Consider the following 24,196-nt stretch of genomic DNA (forward strand, 5'->3'; position numbering starts at 1 on the left):
GACTCATGGCAACCCCATGTGTGTCACAGCAGAACTGGATTCCATGGCGTTTTCAATGGCTGATCTTTGGGAAGTAGACCGCTAGATCTTTCATCTGAGGCCCTTCTGCGTGGGCTCAAACCTCCAACCTTTGGGTCAGCGGCCAAATGCATTAACAGTTTGTACCACACAGGGACTCCAATTCAACCAATAAACCAAAAAAAAAAAAAAACCCAAAATCAAAAACAAACAAACAAAAAAACCCAAAACCTAAACCCACTGCCATGGAGTTGATTCCAACTCATAGCGACTCGATAGGACAGAGTAGAACTGCCCCAGAGGGTTTCCAAGACTGTAATCTTTACCGAAGCAGACTGTCATGTTTTTCTTCTGAGGAGTAGCTGGTAGGTTCGAACTGCCAACCTCTCGGTTAGCAGCTGAATGCTTTAACCACTGTGCCACCAGGACTCTAACCAACAGAGTCCCATTAACACACAGAAAAAAAAAAAACATGCAAACTATCTGTATAAAATGTTATTTTTAATAAAATGAAAGCAGTTCACTCATGGAGGCATGGGGCACATGGTTGTGTTAACTTGTGTATTTCTTCTAAAACGTTGACTTGTGATTTCAGGACTTGGCTCCTTTAAGTAATATTCTTTAGAGCAGAGCTTTCTGGGAAGCTGACCCAATGCGGGGACTTAAAAGCTTAAGGATGAATCAGAACAACTTCTTCCTGGGTCAGAGTTGGCTCAGAGTCACATACTCTTGAGGTCCCCAAAGACTACATGGGCTGCATTCCGTCCAGCTGCTCCCATGACGCCTCCTCCTGGAAGGGAATCTGCCATGAACCAAAGCTCTGCTCAAAAACCCAGGGCAAACCAGAGCAGGGTTGCTTAGAGGTGGTGCTCAGGCCGTGGGCATCAGGATCACAGGGACTACTGTTAAGACACAGACAATGCGTTCCCCCCCTCCGCCGCCCGCCCCCCAGGCTTCCTGCACCAAATCTCTGGGGAGGAGGCCAGGTCCATAGCAAACGAGTGCTTCCATTTCAAAGTCTGAGAACCAGTGTTCTAGGTGGTGAGGCTCTTAGTACGTGAACTGTGAGAATAAGGGTCCGAGGGGGGGAAGGTATGGAAGCACGGACTCTTTCTGGGAGGCTGAGATTCACAGAGCTCCGAGAAAGTGCAGTGTGCAACGTGAGCCTCGGTGAGGCCAGTTAGGCTTGGAATTGGTGCAGGGAAGAATTTTAAAATTGAGAAACTTTACTTATCTTCACTGGTCTAAAGAAAAATATTGAAAATGCCATTGACTGCCAGAGAACAGACAAATCTATCTTGGAAGAAGTACAGCCAGAATGCTCCTTAGAAGCGAGGATGGCGAGACTTCACTCATGTATTTGGACATGTTATCAGGAGGGACTGTCCTCTGGAGAAGGACATGCTCGGTAAAGTAGAGGGTTAGTGAAAAAGAGGAAGACCCTTAAAGATATGGACTGACGCAGTGGCTGCAACAATGGGCTCAAACGTACCTACTATTCTGGGGATAGCGCAGGACCCGGTAACGTTTTATTCTGTTACATGTAAGGTCACAATGAGTTGGAGCCGACTTGATGGCACCCAACAACAACAACCTAACACTGATCTAAAATATAGATGGGGAATTTAGGGACATGGATCTCTCACCATCCAATATTGGCATTTGGAGAGATTCCTCCACTGGGCCATATCTTCAAACCTCATGAGGAGGAGGTGTGAGCTCAACTGAGGGCCGTGGCCAGCCTGGGCCAGGCCGGTACTGTTTGTTTACCTGGGACTGAGCATTCTGAACAAGAGGTTGTGGCTTGTCCTGGTGGGACTTCTGAGTTCCCCTCTCTCCCCGCTTCCCTCCCTGTTGTTGCTTACCTCATTTTCCTGCCTGCAAACCTCTCACTCCCAGCCAGCCCTGTCAGCCCACACGGGGTAGTGGGATTTCAGGTCACTCACCGGGATGGGCCCCACTTCCACAGAGATACAGGCCGGGGACGGGGCTCCGGTAGCTGGAGTGCAGGGGCAAGGGGCGGGCGAAGTAGAGCTGGTCCAGGGACATGGCGCAGTGAAAGATGTTCTGTGGGAAGTGGGGCCACAGTTGTTAACGTAGGAGTTTTACAGCCTGTACTGCCCTGGGTCTACTGAAGAGGCTTTCCCTCTGGGTTTCTTTCCTTCCCCTGTTCTCTGAGGAAAGTTCTTTTCCTTCCAGGACATTTTTCCTGGTTCTTGAGATGCAGAAAGGGAAAGGGCAGAGAGAGAATAGGTACATGTCCTAGGACTGGAGGTGGGGTTTTCCAGAGACATTTTTAGGGAAGAAAGAAAGGCAGGGGCGGGGCGGGGGGTGGGGGGGTATCTTCAGAGTGTGAGGGAAGTGAAAGGGAAAGAAGAGGAGTTTTTAAAAAAGGTTTTGCTGTGAGCTATGAATCCTTCTCACTGTGTTTGAAAAATAGAAGAATTTGGCTTATTTTGGCTGCTAGAACATGTTTCTGCTGGCACATGTTTCTTTGGCCAAGACACCCGTTTGAGACTGGACCTGGGGTCTAAGTGCCAGCAACGGCACAATAAATGGCATTAAGGGGACCGGGGACCCCAGGTTTTGTTCTTTTTACTGGCCTGTCAGACCATCCCCAGGCTAAAGAAGGGAGGCAACCTGTGAGAGATGGAAGCTCATATGTGTGACAGGTCTGGAGAGAGAGACCAGCACCTGCTGGACATCACCACAGGGATGACCTTCCAGCTGCCTCTTCAACACGTCCTCGATTGAGCTCACCCTCTTCCCCAAGCCTGCTCCTCTCCCACCTCCCCTGCCTCAGTGATGCCACTGTCCCTTGCCAGGCATCTGGGCTGGAGCCTTCACTATCGCCTCCACCCTGCCTCCACATGCGTGTGGTTACCTAGTGTTCTCAACTCACCTGCCACGTGCCTCCCACCTCCATCCACTCCTTTCCCTTCCCTCTGCCCCCTCCTGGAGCAGCGCTGCCCAAGAAAATTTAATATGGGCCACATATGTAATTTTAGAGTTTCTAGTAACTACGTTAAAAAGTAAAAATAAATTGGCAACACTGATTGCAGTATTTAACCTAGTATATCCCAAATGGAAACCCTGGTGGCGTAGTGGTTAAGTGCTACTGCTGCTAACCAAGAGGTCGGCAGTTCAAATCCGCCGGGCGGATCTGAAACTCTACGGGGCAGTTCTACTCTATCCTACAGGGTCGCTATGGGTTGGAATCGACTCGACGGCAGTGGGTTATATCCCAAATATTATCATTTCAATATTTAATCAATATAAAAATTATTAAGGAGACATTTTACATCTTGGGGTACTAAGTCTCTGAAGCCCGGCGTGCACTTCTCACTTGCAGCAAAGCTCAGTTTGGACTGAGGCCCCTGACTGACCTCCCTGCCTCCCATCTCCCCCTGAAGCAGGTCAGATGGGAGAGGCTGACATGGATGTACAGGCAGAAGGCCTACAACCCTGGGGACCTCCTCAGCTGGCACTGTCTATCTTGTGTCTGTATCCCACCCCCTATGCCCCAGCCCTGACAGCATTCCTGTCCCCTCTCAGCCATGGTCCCTGCCACTGTTTGTCCTCCGGTCCCAGTAAAGGCTGGGCAGGGAGACAGGATAAAGCCGAGAGGGCAGCCAGGGAGTGCATGTGCAGGGGAAGCATGCAACGAGTAGCCTGCAGACTTTCACTCACCCCTCCAGGAAGCCCAAAGATTCTCTCCAAATCAGGTGGTGTGAGGATGTCTCTGCCCACCACAGAGCCCTTGAAGCCAGGGGCATAGGCCTCAATGCAGTCAAACACTGGGGGACAAACAGCAGGGTAGTGAGATGATGTCAGGATAGGAAGTCCTCAAGGCCCAGCAAAGACCAGCCACAGGCTTATTGTTGCATAGTTGGGTACATTTAGTAAAAATCATTGACTTGTACACTTAAATGGATCCATTTTATCATATGTAAATTATACCTCAATAAAGTTAAAAAACAAATCAAAACAGTTGATAGACAAACAATTTTTCACAAAGGCCTATGGGCCTTATGCCAGTCCAGCCCATCCACACCTCTCCAATCTCTTACCCCAGCCCTGAACACAAAGTTACTTGACTTCCCTTGAAATGCAAAGCTCTTTTTTATCTTATTGCTTTGCTCAAGCTTTTCCCTCTGCTTGGAATGTCCTTTCCTATCTGGCCAACTCCTATTCATCCTTGAAAACCCATCAAATGTTCCTCCCTTTGGAAAACCTTCTGTTTCTCTGGCTCATGGCTTTCTCCTTTGGTTCACACGGTACATTATACTGTAATTATTGGTTTCTTTATTAGTCTCCCCCACTAGACTTTGGGCAACTTAAGGGCAGTGCCTGACCCCAGCAAACATTTGGTATGTTTGCCAAGATTGTTAACTTGAGGTTCCCTCAAGTACTTCTCTCCCCAAAGGACACCTGAATGGGGCAGTCTGGGAGGAGATGGGTCTGGTGGTGCTACGAGTCTTTCTGTTGCTCTGGAGACAGGACAGTCTAGCCCTCTTTACCTTTGTCTGCATAAGCATTTTTCTCCTGTTCGTCCCAGCCCTTGCCTCCAGCCAGTGTGTAGGGAGTGTACTGAGTGAAGAGGGAGACAACATGACAGCCAGGAGGAGCCAGGGTGGGGTCCAACGAGGAGGGGATGCAGAACTCAATGATAGGCCTGCAGGGGAAGAGAAGGGTCAGGTCTGAAGAGCAGCAGCTACCCTCAGGGAGGGGCCAGGCCTGCTCGAGTCTCCCTGTGAGGCCTTGGTGGTTGTCGCCTGAACTGTCTCAGCAACCACTGGGACAGTCCAGACCACTGCAGAGGAGCTCCTCCCTCCCAGCCCCCACCCAGGTCTGGCCTGCAGGCCCCAGGGTTTCAGGTCAGGCCCAGCTCATCTGAATGTGTGACTTGGGCCTGCCTTCCTCACTGTAGGCTCTAACCAGGGCTCCCAAAGGCAAATGTCTCCAGGGCCAGGTTGACACCACAAATATGTGTGGGGGCCAGGACTCAGGCACTCAGATAGCCTGATCTGAACCAGGTTTAACCTCTGAGTACCTTTCCAGAGCCCTGGTGCTGCAGTGGTTAAGGGCTCAGTTGCTAAATGAAAGGTCAGCAGTTCGAACCCAACAGCGACTCTGTGGGAGAAAAGACCTGGCAATCTGATTCCATAAAGATTACAACCTAGGAAACCCTATGGGGCAGGTCTACCTTGTCCTATAGAGCCGCCATGAGTTGGAATCAACTCAATGGAAATGGGTTTGGTTTGGGTTTTTTTTTGAGTACCTTTTCTGAGCAGGACAAACAAAACAGCTTCAGGACTATCCCAACACCCACCAGAACTACCGACTCCTCTCCGCCCTGCCACCTCTGCCTGCACCACCTGCTCTGCCTGGAGCACGTTTCCCCTCTGGTCTCCAGAAAGGACCACCCTTCAAGGCCAATGAAATTTCTCTTCTCTCTGCATCCCTCAGTTACCACGTTCCCTCTGAACTTGATGTCTGTGAAGCATCTCAAACATAACTTGTCCAAACCCAAATGCTTGTTACCTACTAAAGCCTGCTCTCCCATGCTGGTGGCATCACTAGCAGAGTGCGTGCGTGTGTGTGTGCGGGCGTGTGTGTGTGTGTGTGTGTGCTGTACCATGTGACACTGTCAGAGGGGGTGACACCAAAATGACTATAAGATTTTTGTGTAGTGTTTTAGAAGAAATTTATTACTTATTATAATGTAGTTAGTTATAACAACAATAACATTTTTGATAAGCCCAGCTTACATGTATCAATATACCTACAAGGCTAAAACTCTATGCTCATTTACTTTTTGAACGACCTACCATGCTCCAGTCAGAGCTGTCACTGTTACCCAATTACAACGACACTTCGAATCCCGTGGTTTTGTCTGCATGAGTGTCAAGCTTGCGCTGTTGTTTTCGTTGCTGCTGGGTGTTTTTATAGTTGCTGATTTTGTTAAAGTTTCTAGTGTTTAAGCTAAAATACTGTGGCAATTAGTATTTGTGAACCTATATCAATAACTTTTTGAGAGTGAAGTAAAATTAAAGGAACAGAAGGAGGACAAAAAAAAAAAAGCTCCCACTCAGGTACTAATAATGTTGTAATTCAGTGTAGAAAGATTTTACAGAACGATTCTGTTGTTGGTATTCATGCAGCCCAAGAAATATCACATTTAAGCAGTTTACAACTATATCACTTATTATCCTATGATTAAAATTGACAAAAAGCTTTATTAAGGATTTTGTACAATCTGGTGTGGGAGGAGGTTCATGGGGGGGTGACACCGTGAGTTACTGCATTGGGTGACACTAACCCTAGTGACACCACTGGTCCGTACACACTTGTCCCCTTTTCAATAAAATGGAAACTCCGTCTTCCTCTTTTTTGCTCACTTCCTGTCCAGTAGCAAATTTTGTCTGCTTTACCTTGAAAATATACCCAGTATTTGGTCACTTTTCATGTCTTCCACCATTCCCACCTCGGTCCAAGCCACCACCTTCCAGTAACCAATTGCCATAGATGCCCAGACTTTTTCCCCAGGCAGTGGCTGGGTGATCTTCTAAAATATAAGTCAGGCTTTGCACAAACTTTCCTGGAGTAAAAGCCAGGAGCTGCTGACAAGGCCCAGCAGGATGTAGTAGCTGCTGCTCTTGATCCTCCCTCCCAGCTTCTCTCTCTCCAGCTACTCTGGCCTTGTTGCTATGCCTTCAATGCTGCAAGCACACACTTGCCCCAGGGCCTTTGCACCTGACCTGCCCTCTGTCTGGATGTTCTTCCCCGGTTACCCACATGACTTATCCTCTAGCTTCCCTTCATGTCTCTGCTCAACATTAATTTCAGAGAGGCCTTTCCTGACCACCTGACATGTTTACTGATTGTCTTGTCTCCCTCCAGTGAAGGTCAGCGGCCTTAGGCTAGAGGCCTTGTTGACTGCTTGCTGCTCTATGCCCAGGCCCCTGAACTCTGTCTGGCTCGTAGCAAGGACCCAATAAACATTTATGGTTCGATTAATGGACTCTACCCTCTGCTCTTCTCTCAGGGCACACATCTTCTTAACCTTACATTGTACATGTTTGTGTGCCTGTCCTATAGACTTTCCTGTGTGTTTCATGCCCCTCTCCCACCCCAGCCTCACCCACTCACACCTAGTGCAGAGCCTGGCACTGAAGAGGTTTTCAACCAGTGTTTGTAGGACATCTGGCAACCTGGAAAGAGGCATGATCCTGCAATGTCCCTGCCCGCCCCCAGAAGGACTGAAATGCAGCTGCAGTGGGAAGTTTTGCATGAAGGCAGCTTAGCAGAAAGCAGAGAGACGATGGTGCAAGAGAGTAGGGTGAGCATGTGCCCTCCAGACCCTCCTTTTCTCTCCAGAAAGCATATTCTCTTCTTCCTCCCTTCCTGGAACCTGTGACACTTCCCTCCACCTTTCCCTCTACCTGCCTTGATGACAGCCTTGTTGCCTGGGATGCATCTCCTATCCTTAGAATTGAGGTATGAGTTGAGGCAGACCCTAAGTCCGTGTGGATATGTAACATCAGGCAGAAGGGGCCCATCCCTGCTGTGTCAGGGCAACCCTGGGGACCAGGGCATGTGAGCAGGGGAAAAGCCCACTGACCCACGCACCTGTGGGAATGGAGGCCATCCATGGCATCTTCAAAGGCCTGATGGAGGAGGCAGGTGTCTTCACAGTTGAGGTGGATGGAACACTGGTGATGGGGCAGCGGCTGGTCTCCAGGAGCATTGGGCGCGGCCAGGAAGTTGGGCAGCTTGTCTACAGCCACTGAGGGATCAGAAAAGAGGGTCAGGGCCAAGGGCCTGTGTCCTCAGCCCCCCAGGGTCCTCTCTCTACATCCATTACCTGGCTCACCCAAATAGTGGACTGGGAAGAAAAAGCAGGAAAAGTGTTTGAGAAAGGGGGTGGGGAGGCTGGAGGTAGGGGATGGAGCTGGTGTAAACCACTCATAATGTCAGAAGAGTTAGCTCTGCACTCCAGGTGTGCCTCTTACCGTTGATCTTGGTAACAGGTGACTGGGTGTCCAGTTGAGAGATTCTCCCCACAAACTCTTCAGGAAGCCATTCCTGGAAGAGGAAGCTGCTGTGAAAGGCCTGAGGATGGCTGAGTCCCCAAGGGGGCTGTGTTCTGCTTTGCTCAGGCTGGTCCCTCACCTTTGACTGCAGAACTCCTCTTCATCCTTCAAAGCTCAGCCAAAACCACCTTCTCTATGAAGTCTTCCTGGATCCTCCAACTCAACACTAATCACTCATTACTCTGCGCCCTGGCTGCAGTTCTCAACTGTAAATAGCCCCATCTCCTCCTACTTTGGATTATGGCCAGGAGTTTGCAAGCCTCATTTCTCTTCTTGTCCCTGGGTGGTACAAATGGCTAATGCGCTCTGCTGCTAACAGAAAGGTTGGGAGTTTGAGTCCACTCTGAGGCACCTTGGAAGAAAGGCCTAGCGATTGACTTCCGAAAAAGGAGCCATCGAAAGCCTTATGGAGCACAGTTCTACTCTGACACACATGGGGTTGCCATGAGTTGGAAGCAACTCCATCGCAACTGTTTTGGTTTTTGTTTTGTTTTTCTCTCCTTGCCTCTAAGCATTTGGAAATCTTAACTGCCTTAACAAGCCCTGGAAGTCAGGATTGCCTTAACAAGATGATTGGCACTGGTGTATGTTGAGTTTTGTTGTTAGAAACAGGTGGAAAAAGTGGCACCTTGTCCCCAAGAATGGCTGGGAGGTCCATGCTTGATACATATTATATCATATCTTGGGGACAGGGAAGGTATAGGTGACTGCCCCAAATCCTCACCCCTCCCTTTGTCCGCACCCCTTTGCTGTGTAACTTTGTAGCATCCTTCCACTCTGACTGAGCTCAGCCATGAGACTTGGTTTGGTCAACATTAGCAAATGCGATGCACAGAGGCCTGAAAAGCACTAGTGTGATTGAGTTTGTTTGCTTTCCCCTCCGCCAGACTCTGAGAGCATGCCTGGACTACCCAGGGGGAGGATGAAAGACATGTGGCACAGAGCCAGTCACCCAGTCATCCCACCAGGAGCCATCCACGATCAGCCCAAGCCAGCTGGCCCTAGGCATGTGAATGGACCCAGCCAAGATCAGCAGAACCGACTAGACCCGAGCTGATCTCAGGTGCATGAGTGAGCCCAGATCAGCTGAACATGGCCGAGAACAGCTGAGCCCTCCAGATCTGTGTGCTTAATCAATATTCATTGGTATATGCCTGAAGTTCTGTGGTTGTTAATTATGCAGCTTTCATAGGGCAACAAATTGATATAGGTGATGGAATTAGGGCTGGTGAAGGGGAGCGATCAGGATAGTAGGAAAGCTGTAGAAATAACCCTGGATTGAAAGTCAGACCTGGGTTCCAGCTCTGGCTCTGCCAACTGCCAGCCACGTGGCCTAGGTCATCTCACCATTCTGGACCTTTCTCCTCACCTGTGAGGCTCCTCTCCTATTTGCTACCTGCCCAATAGGTGAAAACTCTATGGGGCAGTTCTACTCTGTCCTGTAGGGTCGCTATGAATTGGAATTGACTCGACAGCACTGCCTTTATTTTTGGTTTGCAATAGGTGAAAAAGAGAGAGAAGGGCTAGCTTCCCCAGTTGAAGAGGGGTTTGGCCCTGGCCCACTGCCTAGAGGCTGCCCAGTCCCCTCCCACCCAATGTAGATCTGGTTCGTTGACACCCCTCCCCTCTTTACTGACCCCTGTCTTAGCAGCCATCTTCCCTCCCCACCCCAGGCCTCACCTGTGGCGTCAGCTTCAGGAAGGTGATCTGAGGTGATGCGTTGGACAGCACCACTTTGCTCCTCACCTCCGTGCCGTCCTGCAGCACGACTCCTTGGACACAGCCTCCACTGCTCACCTGCACCTTGGCCACCGTCTAAGCCCCCCAGAGAGAGGCCCCAGACCCCCCCAGGGGAAAATCCTGGTTGGATCCTGGGGGATTGCCCTTGTTTGTGCTGCTCTCAGGCCCTCCCAGCCTCCCCACCCCAAATCCAGCCCTGCCAAGACCTACAGCTCCTTGGGACACCTTCAACCCACTGCCTCCAACGGAAAGGGTCAACCCAAATGTGGGTTAGTGGCCAGCGGACTGGAAGGGGGTGATCAGAAGAACATGGACCAAGTGGCTAGTTGCTCAGCCCCTAACAGGCAGCATAACTTTGGGCAAGTCCCCAATCCCAAGCCCCACATTGTTCATCAGGAAAGGAGGGACCTTCCAAATCTGAGGCTTTGTTTGTCTTGGGACCCTTGTCCATCATTGGGGCAGAGCCTTGAGGGCCATTTACCTTTTCAGTGAAGATATTTGCTCCGTGAGCTGTGGCTGAGTTTGCGATGGCATCAGAGATGGCACCCATGCCGCCCTGGACATAGCCCCAGGCCCCCGGCGTCCCTTCTAGGCTCCCCATCACGTGATGCAGCAACACATACCTGAAGAGAGATCATTAGAATCAGGGCCCAGAGGTCGGAGGTCATCTCCCCAGAGTTTGTGGTGCAAATATTCCTCTCTGTCTTAGATCTTCAGCCTCCCCCTGCCCACATCCAGTACCTTCTCATTAGCCTTTCAATGAGCTCAGAGCTCTCCTAAAAGCCCTTGGCTTATGATTCTGCATTGTCTCCTCAGGCAAACGTGTCTATGTGCATGGCTTTATTACCAACGATATGCCTGTGACGCCCAAGTTTCTAACTCTGGCCTCATCCGTGGTTCGGCCCCTCTTCTCTTCCTGAAACTGCTGCGGTAATGGCCTCCTGATTGGACCACCGTCTCCCCTGCAGGCCCTTCTCTGCATAGAAGCTGGAGCCCTTTCACAAACCCCAGCTATGCTCATGCCACTTCTCTTTTAACAACCTTGACTGGCTTATCGTTGCTCGAGGTAACCGCCAGTCTCCTAAAATGGCCTCCAAGGCTCCTGCCTGCTTGACAGCCTCATCTGTCTTCATTCTCTCCCTTGCACCCCACACTCCTGCGGTCCCTCGAGTGGACCACAGAGTCTCTCACCTCCCAGCATTTGCATGTGCTCTTCCATCTGCCTGGAACCCCCATCCTCCCTTGTCTTTTACTGAGCTAATTCCTCCACGTCCTTCAGGTCTCAATTAAACAGCTCTCTTCATGGAGGCCTCCAGTGATGTCTAGACCAAGTTAAGGCTCCCTGCTTTACCTCACGTATGCACCTATCATAACACTCCAGTGCTTCATTTTCATTACTTGCTCTGTGTCTACCTCTCCGCTTTCGATTTCAGATTCGCCCACTGCTGTATCCCAGCACCTGGCACAGGCAAGTGCACCACCATTGAAAGATTCACTGGAGAAACAAATGACTTGAAGGCACATTTCACAAACTGGGCAGTAGCTAAGTCTTCCAGAAAGCCAAAGAGAACAAGACAGGAGGCCTCGGCTGGAAGATCCAGATAGGCTGGTTGATCACGAAACTTGGCCAAGAGTGAAGACTGCTGCCAAGCTCCATGGCTCTGGGGAATTTGGGGCTGGCTTCATGTCTATCGAAAAACCGCTTCCAGGGGATGCTCTCATCCTTCCACGGAAAAGCCACGTTGACAGCTTTGAGCTGCATCTTCTGGTGCTTGGAAGTGGCCTAACACTCGGCAGCATCCTCCATCCCCAACACGCACGTGCACACACACACGTACGCACACACACGCACACACCCCTCCACTCCTGTTCCTACGAGGCTCATTAAGTCACACCACAACTACAGGCTTGGCTGTGTCTGACTGCTTGCTCTTGGCCTGGACTGTCAGCACATCCTCACCCACAAAGAGAAAGGTGGCTCCCCATACCCATGCAATGGTGTCAGTGTGTGACCTTGTCCTGGGACCCAGGGAAAGGAATGGTGGGGGAGGGAGGGACAACAGGGCTTCACAGGAGGGAAGGAGATGAGAGTGAGAGGAAGAGTGAGAAAGAGAAGAAGAAAGAGTGGAAAGAAGGTATTAGCATTGAAATATTACAGTGGGAGGTGAGGGAGAGGTCTTAGTGAAGCAGTATGGGTGCAGTGGTTAAGTGCTTAGCTGCTAACCAAAAGGTTGGCAGTTCAAATTCATCCAGCAGCTTCTCAGGAGAAAGACCTGGCAATCTGCTTCTGTAAAGATTACAGCCTAGGTAACTCTACGGGACAGTTCTACTCTGTCATGTGGGGTCACCAGGCTCCCGACAGCAACAGGGAATGTTGGCTAAGGAAGATCTTTGGGAGTCAGACAAGTTGGGTTAGAAGTCAGCTCTGGCACTTACTAGTTGTGTGGGTTGGGGCAGGATGCTTCCCTTCTCTGAAGCACAGCTCCTCCGTGCTGTTTGAGGCTTACATCAACGGTGTATGAAGTGCTGGGCTTAGTGCCTGGCTAATTGTTGGCAGCTCAGTAAATGACAGTTGCTGTTGTCGCTACTGCCAGTGTTACTACAGCTGTTGTTAGGAAATTTGCCTGCCTGACCCTTAAACTCTCCCCTGCCTCCCTCCTCTCCTGCTGCCTGCCCCCGCACCTCACTCACCCACTCCCTGGAGTGCGAGGGCTGGTCATGGCTCCAATCACAGCATCTGTTGCCAGAGTGGCTTTTAGAGGCTCGGACTCAAACCACTGATCTAGCACCTGGGGCGGCAAAGCAGCAGGGAGAAGGGCTCAGAAGCCTCAGTGGGAACAAGTCCCCCTACGTCCACACTGTCGGCCTGAGGCGGGGGGCCACTCACCTTGGTAATGGGTGCCGTAAGGACCTGGTAATACTGGGGAAGCTGGGCTCCCAGGGTGAGGCCTGAATGAGAAGACCCAGAAAGCATAAATTGAGGTGGGTACTGAGGAAACCCTTTAATCTGGTCCCCGTGGATAAAAGAATGGAGGGGGGCTGGGAGAATTTGTGATGGGAGGAGCTTCCATAATGAATGCAGGTTTTACTAGCTGACAGCCTTGGGCATGTTTTTTAACATCTCTGAACCTATTTCCTTATCTGTAAAATGGGAGTAATACTGGATACTCCATAGAGCTAATGTGAGGATTAAATGAGGTTTGTAAAGCATGTGCAAATTAATAGGTACTTATTACATTTTAGCCATTGGTATTATTTTTGGGGAGTCCCTGAATGGTGCAAATGAGTAATGTCCTTGGCTCCTAGCCAAAAAGTTGAGTCCACCCAGAAGTACCTTGGAAGAAAGGCCTGGAGATCTACTTCTAAAAAAAAAATCAGTCATTGAAAACCTTATGTAGCACAGTTCTGCTCTGACACCCCTGGGATCACCATGAGTTGTAATTGATGTGATGGCAACTGGTTTAATTATTTTTTGGAAAAATTTGAACTTGTACCTCACTCTCTTACTTTGAGCTCTGTAAAAGGCTCACACCTGGGAAGTAGCTGGCTTTGCCAGCCCATTCCTCTGATACTGATTCAGACCACCTCAGAGAATCACTGGGCAATAAGACCTTGAGGGCAGGGACCATGATCTCTAGCCATTGTTGTCCCAGTGCTTAGCTTAGTGTCTGACTCGTAGCAATTGCTCAATAAATGTTTATTGCATGAAGCTCCTTGAACTTTTTCCTGCTAACCTGAGAGGCAATGTCTACTTTTGGCATTTGTGGTAGATTTCACAGGCTCTGTTTCTTCATCCCTCCCATATCTACCCTTTTGCCATGTAACTCTGCAGTGCCTTCCAACATAGGTGGGTAGACCTGCTCTGTCCCTTGACCCTGGGCTCATCCGTGAGTCTTGACTGGCTTGGCCAATGGAATGTTTGCAGATGAGATCCAAGCAGACGCTTGAAATGGGCCTTGCCCTCTGAGCTTCTCCCATTGACGTGAGAAGGCCATGCCCACCCTGGACTAGCCTGCTGCTTTCATGACGAGGACGTGAGGCATGTGGAGCAGGGCTGTTCCAGCTACTCCGCCCCACCATAAACATATGTATGAGACCAGACCAGATCAGCTGAGCCCAACTTGGGCTCAGCCAAACCACACAGATACATGAGAAACAAATGTTTATAAGTTTCTGGAATACTGTCATTGTTTGCTATGCAACAATTTTGTGATCACATATAGCCCATTCTGTATTTTTCTAGAATATAGAAATGAATCTGCTCTGTAGCCCCTAGAGGAACAGTGGGAAATAATACCATGGTTGCTGAAACTTCCCTGGCCAAACTCATGGCAGACATCACTAATTGATCAGAGAACTCTTTCTTGCTGAGCCCAGATTTAGCATCCTCTGTGTATGGGACATCTCTTCAAACACTCTAGGCCCCTATCTCTTATTCTGGTCATGGCTGTGATGACTAGTTCCACATAGGCTTTGGCCAGCTTCACACAAGAGATACCTCAACAGCATCTCACTTCAGGCCTGTAAGATGCCCCTCTTCATGGCTGCCCCGGGCTTCTCCGGCACTGTGACAGGACAACCCCAGGAACCCACTTGGCAGTCAGAGATATGCAGCTCACAAGTGTGAGAATTAATGGTGCATGGGGAAACCTTTGACTAGTGGGGGACAGAACCCCAAACATAAACGTTTCTCCCATTTTTTCTCCTGGAAATTGTCTTGAAATACATTTCACAAGGCTTCTTAGAGGGTCCAGCCCCTCATCACCCACAGCGGCAGCCCACATAGTAACACCTTGGTATTGATTTCCCTCTTTCCAGTTCACTCCTCCCTTCCCCTCATTTTGTGCCCTGGGGTTACCTTTCAAAATAAACTAGGTACTTGCATGTATTCCTTTATCTCAGGCTTTACTCTAGGGCTCTCAGACCAAGACCTTTTCAATAAAGTGCTCCAAGCACCCCTGACTAACAGTTGGCCAGCTGCCTTGGAGACCCAGCCTTGTGTCCAGTCATTGAGAAAACAGGCTCAGCCTGCTCCATGAGGTCACTCATCGCACCCTAATACCTGCACTTTGGACCCACCTGCCTGCAGCAGCGGCTTGAGGGTGAAGAGTGACTTGAGCCTTTTAAGCAAGGAGCCATGCTGGAAAGCTGCCACATCCACTGGGGCTACATCCAGCAGGGGGTCAATGGCTGACACCAAGCGATTCATGAACTCTTCATATCTGGGAAAGGCCTGGAACAGAGCCTGAGTCAATGCCCCGCTGCCCAGAACCCCGGAGGACATTGCCCATGTTCTGCGTTCCACACGACCCCCACATGGCCTACCACCCCCAACAGCCGGATCTTGAGGGTTCCTTGGGCCTCAAGCCCAGGCGTGCCTCAGCTTGCCTCTGCTGTGACTCCTGGTTCTAGGGTCTGTGTGCGTCCGGGGTGGTCAGAAAGATTATGGGTGATGGAAGGGCCACCTGGGGTGGGGACAGGGACAAGTCGTTAGCCACAGAAAATTGGCATGTATCCTGGGGTGTGGTCTCTGTAATAAATCTATTTAAAGGTTTCTTCTCTATGTCCTTCTGTCTTTCCATATATTACTGGTAAAAACAAAGCCTCTTCCCATGCATTCCAGCATGCTGACTGTCCCTTCTCAGACCCTAATTTTCATGTCTGCAGCCTCGCGTGCCCCCTTGTTGTGTGCAGTAACAGACACCTGCATCCCCTTACCCCACAGGCTCCCACAACAGGATTCATTTTCAAGACCCATCATTCCCAAGCCTGGTTCCTGACCACCCCCACTTCCTTCCCTGGATGGGCTGTAACAGGAGCTGGTAGGTGCCTGTGCCAGTGGAAGCCCCTCCCTCGATGCTCAGCCCCGAGCTTTTAACTTTTGGTTCATCTGCTTTGATATACCCGTGGAATTTTAATAAGTGTTACATGAAGAAAAGTTTCGTGTTGAAGTTTATTTGAGAAGTCTTGGCAAAATTAAGTTAAAGAGCTCTCTCTAACACAGGCCTTCCCAGAACCTTTAATACGACATTGTGTAAAGATGAAACCAGGAGCCAGGCTTCCATCATTTTCCACAATGGGGTATGGCTTTGCCTCCTGCCCGTGTGGTCACTAGCACCTAGGGTGCAGCCAGTGTCCTGCAGGCCTAGGGACCCGACCTTGTACTGGATCCCTTGAGTGCACCCGAGACAGCCTGGGTTTAGAGGAGAGGATGTAGGCCATGGTTCCCAGCCTGCTGTACAGAGGAATCACCTGAGAAGCAGCTGAAAAAGGCAAAGCTCTCCAGGTGATTCCGATCCTCAGCCAGGTTTGGAAACTTCTGGTTGAAGAGAGATACATGTCTGTGGTTCTGTAGGTTGTGCCCAGCATTCGGTGAAAACACCAAAAAGCAGCATAGATGGATTGTGTAAACCTTTGTTGTTAGCTGCGGTTGAGTTGGCTTTAACTCGTGGTGACCCTGTATACAACAGAATGAAACGTTGCCCTGTCCTGTGCCATCTTCATGACTGTTGGTATGCTCGAGTCCCTTGTGGTGGCCACTGTCTATTTTGAATGCCTTCTGACCTAGGGGGTTTATCTTCCAGCACTGCATTGGACAATATTGTGTTGTGATCCATAGGGTTTTCATTGGTAAATTTTTGGAAGTAGATTGCCAGGCCTTTCTTCCTTGTCTGTCTTAATGTGGAAGCTCTGATGAAACCCATCCACCATGGGTGACCCTACTGGTATTTGAAATATCAGCGGCATAGCTTCTGACATCATAGCAACATGCAAGCCACCACAGTACAACAAGCTGACAGATGGGTGGTGGTGTATAAACCTAGGTGCTTATAAAAATGTCTCCACCAAGCCACACCTCAATGCTACACCTTCAGCACGTATTCAGGCTTGGGGTAAGAAATGGCCATTCAAAGAATCTTCCTGTATCTGCAAAACTGATCACACCAGGCCCATTACATTACTCAGTGACTCATCTAGACAAAGCTACTGAACAAATTCCTTCAAATGCGTTCTCCGTCAGTTGTGGACAGCAGCCTTCCTTCCAGCACATCTGCGCATCATCATGGTCCCTTTTTGCCTTGGGTTGCCAGGGGAGTTACGCCTAGTGGAGTGAATATTTACTGCCAACTCTCTGGTCCCTATATTCCTGATCCAATTCATTCTGTTCTCCTTAATTGTCTCTGCTCTCCTTTTCATCCTCCTTTTTGTCTTTTGCTTACTTTAAATATCAGTAACTGCTTGGAATTCTTTCTGAAAGCAGGAGGGATATAAAGCACACACAGTGTAAGTATACGCCAGTGGGTTCCCTTTTGAAATCCAGCATGCAGAGACCAAATTAACAGAGGCCCTATAGTGAAGACACCAGGCTTCACGGCCTCCATGTCACTGGTCCTGATCACCCTCCTCCATCCCCTTTTCTTTGCAGTTCCTGAGACCAAAGGCTAGAACAGACTGCGCCCTCGCAGGGAAGGTGGTGTGGCCTGGCAAGACCTCATGGCCTTTGGACAGAGTATTCCAGGACAATTCCAACCAGGCCCGTTTCCATTCAAGAGCCACCTCCAGGCTTGGGAGGGATGAGGGGATCAGTTAGGGGTCGCTTCCCTACCTGGGCATCCTTCTGTGAGAACTGGGCGATCTGCTTCTGGTTTTCTGCCATGTCTGTGCCCAGCAGAAGGGACCTGGGCACCTTGCCCTCTGTGCCCTCTTCCCACATGGGGGTGAAGGAGTGGGGGTTTCGAAGATGCAGCTTCAGTCCATGTTTCTGCAGAACACAAACAGCACAGGCAGCATTTTAAAGGATCTGTGGTCTCTGCCTTCAACCCTCCTCTTTCTCTCTCTCCATGTGTGTGCGTGTGTGTGTGTCCATTTAGGAACCTGCGTGCAGGTTCCCAAGCTGTGTGGTCCTGGTTCTTTTTTTTTAAATTATAAATTTATAAAAAGCCCCCTTGCCCATGTCATACGGTCACCCATATAATACAATGCAATGCAATATAATACTTAAATATGCGAGGCACTGTACTAAGTAAGGGCTTACAACCGTTACCTGGTTTTAATCCTCCCAACAACTCTAGGAGATGAGTATTATTATCCTCATTGTACAAATGTAAAATCTGAGGCTCAGAGAATTTAAACCCCCAAGGTTGTGTTAGGTGGAGGAATCGGGGTTCCAAATCTCATCTCTGTGGCTTCTTGGCCCTGGCTCTTAAGCACTGGTTCCTAACTGCTCCCACTTCAGAAATAAATACCTAAAACTTAGAAAGACACAGTAAAGCAACAGTTATGTGAAAATCCATACTTATGAGGTGGATAAATTATTCACGTTGTGGAAAAAAAAATTATTTATTTTGCAGACACATTTACCTCAGGGTCACTTTAAATGGAACTTCTCTTCATGCATTTAAAATATGACTTGATTTATAAATTGTTACTAACACACAGGACTTTTTAAGAGCACATCCACTTTTTCAAAGGAGGCATAGATGAAACAAAAGGGGCCTGCTACCTCCACAAATAAGACTTAATATTCTCTGTCTAGAGAGCTCTTTCTCCATGTGGTCGGCCCCCTCACTTCCTTATCAGTGAGACCTTTCCTAACGACCCCCCAGCACTCCCTGGCCTCTTTACCCTACTTATAGTTTCCTCCAAAGCACTGATCACCCCCTGGATTATTACATATTTAGTATTTTTAGGTCTCCCCAAAGTAGAATGTAAGCTCTATGAAGTCAGGAGCTTCGTCCAGTTTGCTCACTGCTGTATCCTAACATCTAAATACAGAGCAGTCCATAAGTATTTTGCTGATGGAATAAATAAATGCTCTGCCGCAGACAGGTCCCCAGGTGGTGCAAAGGGTTCCTGCTCAACTATTAACCTAAACGTTGGTGGTTGGAACCCCCCCCAGCGGTGCCACAGAAGAAAGGCCTGGTGATCTGCTCCTGTAAAGATTACAGTCAAGAAAACCCTGTGGAGCAGCTCTATTCTGACATGGGGTCACCATGAATCGGAAATGACTTGGTGGTAATGGGTTTGGTTTGGTTTATGTTGTAGACAAGGACAGAAATGAGATCTGTGAGTAGAAGTTTTAGGAAAGCACGGGGAAATTAAAAAAACAAAACTTTTCAATAATTTTCCCTGGAGTTTCCCCAAATTCAGGACATGCCCGATGGGCAGGATCATCATCTGTTGGGCACTCTGTGGAGGTGACTCCAAACATTGGCAGGAGTGTGGGCTGGGAGAACTCTGGGCCCCTTCTAATGCTGAAATGGGAGAATTCTCTGACTCTAAGTTGGAGGAGCTTCCAGCTTGGTTCCTCCAACTAACAGAGCGAACTCGCTACCACCCGGAGACATCCTTTGTTTCTCTCTCCCTCCGCCTAGCATCCTGTCCAGCAGCAAGTCCCTTCGGCTGTCTCCAGAGGCTGCACTTCTCCCGACCTCCACTGCACTTCAGCCCAGGCTATCACGTGGTTGGGACCCAGCAGGTTGGTGAGGCAGGGGAGGGAGGACAAGGGGCTGCCACTCACAGTGAGGACAGGGCTGGTCCGGAGGGAGGTGAGGAAGGTTGTGTGTGGAACAAGTCCCTTCCAGCCTGGATTCCACTACTGAATGTGGAGCTATCTACATGGATAGAACCAAGGGGTGATTTAATCCAGTGCTCACATTGACAGCTGTGGAAACCAAGAACCAGAAGGAGAGGGAGGCCCCAGTGAAGCTCCATGGGTGGGTGGAGGCTTGACCTCTGGTTCTAGGGTGGGAGAAAGGACAGTGGCAGCAAAGTCAAGCCTCACCCTTGAGTTGAGGGCTTGGGCTAATTGGGCACCTCTCATAAGCAGCAGTCTGATGAACAATAGCTAGCCTCCAGCCTCTGGATAGGCTGCCTTGTCTTTCTGGAACTTCAGTTTTCTCAGCTGCAAAATGGGAGTAGTAATACTGGCTGACAATTTGTCAGCACTTACCATGCGCTAGGCACTGTGACTGTCAAACACAATCTCATTAACCATCACAATAGCCTTCTGAGGTAAATACTATCACCATCCCCATTTTACAGATGAGGAAGATGAGGCATCACAAGGCTAAGAAACCCTCAAAGTCACGTATGTGGTCAACAGTAGAGCAGGAATTCCAAATCCACCAGTCAGGTTCCAGAGTCTGTGATGTCAGCCACTGGCTCTGCCCAGGCTGGAGCTGTGGTGAGCGCTCCCGAGACTGATGACCGTTGCAAAATGCAAGGTCCTGGAGTCTGAGGCTGAGTAGATCGCTCTCAAGGTGCCTGAGGGAGTAGGAATCAGACCTGGTTGAAATTCTCTGTCATTTCTACCTGTGTGAACTTTTCACCTCCCAAGCCTCAGTTCCCTCCTGGTGAAATGGAGACATGAACAGTTCTTATCTTACAGGGTTCCTTGCCCAAGGCGTGACACCGGTGAAAGAGATGCTCTCTATTATTGCTTTGGAAACTATATTCCTGGGAAGAGCTTAGTTGTCCTGATGTAGATGCCCTCCCAGTCGTCAATGTCCTGTTAAAACAAGGTGCCCCTTCTCTAGTTGGAGTTGCCTGTGTGCATCATGCAGGGGACTCTTTTCTCCCTTGATTTTAGCACCATGTTCCTGTTTATGCAGCCCAAGGTCAGAGATCAAGCCACGTACCAATTCACTTTGGAAAACTTCTAGGAGCCCTATGACAAATAGTAACTAATTTAATAAACAGAACAATCATGTCAAATCTGTTTTGTGATCTGTAGTTTTTATAAGCTGGGCTTCTTAAAGGGAGAGTCTACCTGTACCCCATCCCCTACCTCCACAAGTCACTCTGCATAATTGGTACCTTCAGCTGTAGTCAGATATGGACCAAGACTAGAGACTTCTCCTGGCTTTGACTAGATTTCACCCAGTCCTGGTGGCACAGCAATCTGTGTGTGTGTGTGTGTGTGTGTGTGTCTCAGTGGCTCAAATAATTTCTTTAGTGAACCTGTGAAGCTACTTAGTTCAGGGAACTTCTCTACATGAACCAGTTAGAGAAGCCAAAGAGCTATGAACAGTGGCTGCATGCCTTATCAGGTTTAGACCTAGAATTTGAGCAAAGCACATGGCAGCTGGCCCAGAGGAACTTTCTCCTCTGAGAGTGGGATGAGGAAGGAGCAGGTACAGATGGCCCAGAGGAACTTTCTCCTCTGAGAGTGGGATGAGGAAGGAGCAGGTAGAAGCTAAGTTGGCTCAGGAATGTGGTGATGGAGTTTATAAAAGAGGCAGTGATGGGTGGAAGGAATATGAAAGGGTGGGAGGCAGAGTTGAGTAAGGCCGAGGACAACTAGTTAAAGCTGATATAAGAGAAGTAAATAATGGGCAGGCAGAGCGTTCTCAGCATCCCCTCAAAACAGCCCAGGAGCCAGAAAAGGGAAAAGTACTTGGGGTCTGACTTCCTGCTCAAGCTGCTGAGAGCAGACATCTAAAGTAACAGGATCTGAAGGGTAATGCGGGCAGAAATGAGGGTCATGTCCTAAGGCAGCTTTGCAAACTCAGATGCCTGAGGGTCCAGACAGGTAACTCCAGGGCCAGGTAAGACTCCAGGAGTAGGTGGAGACAGGGCCCAGCGGGAGGCCCTGTGCCATCTAAGGGGAGAGGCCTCTCAGCTGCAGCTAATGCTGCTGTTTAGGAAGGTGAGCCCGGTGCTGACAAATCTCACTGCTCAAAAGAGGCCTGAGTTTAATGTGAAATTTCCCAATTTTGAAGATACTGGGTGAAAAAAAAAAAGTAGGTCGGACCAAATTCCATCTGTGGAACACATGAAAGTAACCATGTGGAATAGACAAAGCTTCAGGACAGAAGAAAGACCTCAGGTGCAGGGATTCACGCCAGCTGGGAAGGATGGAACTGCCCCCCACCTTCGGGCTATGGAGGGCCCTACCTTCAGCTCTAGGTCTGTGTAAATCTGCGGCCTCAGCAGGCTGAGGAGGTAGGATGCTCGGGAGAACTTAAACCCTGAAACCAAATCAGATGAAGACTGTCACCAGTGGTCAAGCAGTGGTCACCACCCTCACCATCCCTCGGGGCTCACCTGGGATGATCTCCTCAGTGACAGCTGCGCCCCCGATCACATGGCGCCTCTCGAAGACCACTGTGTTCACCCCCAGCCTCTGCAGGTAGGCTGCCTGGGAAAGGGACACACAGGGCCCTCCCTTCACCCCTCTGAAACGTCGGAGATCCCTTGCGGCTGACCCAAAGTCCCAGGGTTCTCAGCACAGGGCCACCCTCAGGGAATGCTATTCCTTTTGCTTCTCTCTAAATTCCCCTTTTTCCAGATACCTTCTAAAGTTTGTCTCAGATGCTGACTGGTCCTGTCCTTCCACTCCCCAGCTGAAGGTGACCTTCTCCCCTTAAACAGCCTGGTGTATCTGTGAACTCATATTGCCTCCTATCCAACCCTGACCCCAGGATGCCATCTCCCCAGCAGGGGGCAGCACCGTGAGGCTGAGCTTGTGAGTGCCGAGTCTGTTCAGGTTCAATTCTGCTGGTGTGGCCTCTGTACCCAATCCACCTGGCCTCGGTTTCCTCATGTGCAAAACTGGGGCCGATGATAATAGTACCTAATCTACCTACTTCATAGGGCTGCTGTGAGGGTTAACTGAGTAGAGGCACCTAGAATGATAGAGGGAGGGATGAAGGAATGGAGGGTGGAGGGATAGAGGGATAGAGGGACAGAGGGATGGAGGGATGGAGGGATGGATGGAGGGATGGAGGGATGGGTGGAGGGATGGATGGCCAGATGGATAAGTAGTTGCCATCGAGCCAACTCCAAATGAATAAAAGAAGCTATGGTTGTAACATAACTTTGTTTTGGGGAACAAAAGAGTTTTTATTACTTCTCTCCAGCACTTAGTGGGAAATCAATAAGTATTTATTGAACGAAACTGTCCTCCCACTACCAGCAATGCCAGTGTGACAACGGGGATGGTATAGCTCACACATCAGATTTTTTTAAAGTTCACTTGGCAGCTGCTAGGTGCTAGAATCTGTGTGGGTGTCATCTCAGTTAACCCACTCAACCATCCTAGAGGTAGCAAGGAAATTCTTCCCATTTTACAGATGAGAAAACCAAGGCTCGGTGAGGTTAATAGCTTGCCTCAGGCTTATGGAGCTGGTGAGAAGAGGTGTTGGGAATTGAATCCAGACAGTCTGAACCCACGATCTATATCCTTAAGGTATCCTAATGAGAAAGAAAACAGAGCAGCCCCTGATACTCAGAAGCTGGCCTGGCACTCAGAAGCTGGCCTGGCACTCAGAAGCTGGCCTGGCACTCAGAGCTCAGCCACGTTATTCTCCTCTCAGACATCCACAGTCTCACAGAACTCCAGCCTCGGACAAGGTTACTCTGCGACCATGATAAAATCAGACGGAGCAAGGCCATGTTGCAACTTTGCCTAAGTACGAACAAAACCAAGGTGTTTATGCCACCCACAAAATACCAAACACCCCCACCCCTGGCCAAAATGAGTAATGGCTACGTCTTCACAAATTACGGCTACACACTAGTCTCCTACTCGACAGGTAAGGTTTACTGAGATGCCCAAATACAGTGCCCTGTTTTCTGGCTCCATTCAATCTTGAGTGAACCCCTGCTTCCTTAGACCACCCCTCAAACCACCCAACCAAAGCCCAAACCCTATAATCGTTTTTTCTAGCACTCTCTTACTGAGACACCCCACAGCTTCCCATAGTGTATGTTCTCTCTCACTGCAAGGAGTAACAAATGGTATGTGTTTAACTGCAAGTGTAGCACGGGGGGAGTAGGGGCGATTTGCTCACAAGTCCAAGGGGGGTTAGACAAATCACCACTCCTTTCCCCCCTCTGTGATGAGGGAGGGGCGGCAAGCTTAGAGAGTACCCTGGGTGCTTGTTACCCTCACTGAGCTTCTGTGTTTAAGTACAAGTGTGTTCCTGGTGGTCTTTGACTGAAGGGCATTGACACTAGCCTTCCCCACCTGGAAACTTCCAATAATGGTAAAGGCCACCCTTTGTGTAAAGCTCTATGTGCCTGCTCCTTGAAGCAAATTATCTAGAATCTTCATGATAACTCTGTGAGGGTGGGTGTTGTTATTCTCATTTTGCTGAGGTTCAGTGGGGCTAAGTGGTTTGCCTTAACCTTTACAGACAGCAAAAGTGGCAGAGCTGAGCAATGAACCCGTGTTTGTATTAATATAGAATCAATGTTTTAAATTACTGATTGGTTGAGTTACATAACCTTCCCTGCCACATCTTCAAGTAAAACTGATAATCACATAAAGTATTAAGATTTAACAGAAGTCCCTCAGCAACCCCACATTGCTTCCCTGAGTTCCCCTCTATTGATAC

At 49.4% G+C, this 24,196-nt stretch overlaps 1 protein-coding gene across 2 annotated transcripts in view; it reads right to left on the minus strand.

Annotated features, from left to right (window-relative positions):
• Window positions 1-535: 535 nt before the first annotated feature.
• Window positions 536-24,196, minus strand: part of PYROXD2 (pyridine nucleotide-disulphide oxidoreductase domain 2) — a 35,447-nt gene continuing 11,786 nt past the window's right edge. Inside the window, exons 4-17 of one of the 2 annotated variants that reach the window (XM_049855190.1) lie at window positions 21,903-21,996; window positions 21,753-21,826; window positions 17,461-17,616; window positions 14,934-15,087; window positions 12,742-12,803; window positions 12,546-12,643; window positions 10,336-10,477; window positions 9,795-9,929; window positions 8,034-8,106; window positions 7,651-7,807; window positions 4,539-4,608; window positions 3,709-3,815; window positions 1,965-2,085; window positions 536-808 (exon numbers count right to left, since the gene is read on the minus strand). In XM_049855190.1, the coding sequence (XP_049711147.1) occupies window positions 764-808; window positions 1,965-2,085; window positions 3,709-3,815; window positions 4,539-4,608; window positions 7,651-7,807; window positions 8,034-8,106; window positions 9,795-9,929; window positions 10,336-10,477; window positions 12,546-12,643; window positions 12,742-12,803; window positions 14,934-15,087; window positions 17,461-17,616; window positions 21,753-21,826; window positions 21,903-21,996 (1,488 nt within the window). In that variant the 3' untranslated portion in view covers window positions 536-763. Of the gene's footprint in view, window positions 809-1,964; window positions 2,086-3,708; window positions 3,816-4,538; window positions 4,694-7,650; window positions 7,808-8,033; window positions 8,107-9,794; window positions 9,930-10,335; window positions 10,478-12,545; window positions 12,644-12,741; window positions 12,804-14,933; window positions 15,088-17,460; window positions 17,617-21,752; window positions 21,827-21,902; window positions 21,997-24,196 lie in introns of both variants that reach the window. The other variant, XM_049855189.1, reaches the window with a different exon arrangement.

This window comes from Elephas maximus, chromosome 16 (genome assembly GCF_024166365.1).
Source record: "Elephas maximus indicus isolate mEleMax1 chromosome 16, mEleMax1 primary haplotype, whole genome shotgun sequence".
In the NCBI taxonomy this organism is placed as follows: domain Eukaryota; kingdom Metazoa; phylum Chordata; class Mammalia; order Proboscidea; family Elephantidae; genus Elephas; species Elephas maximus.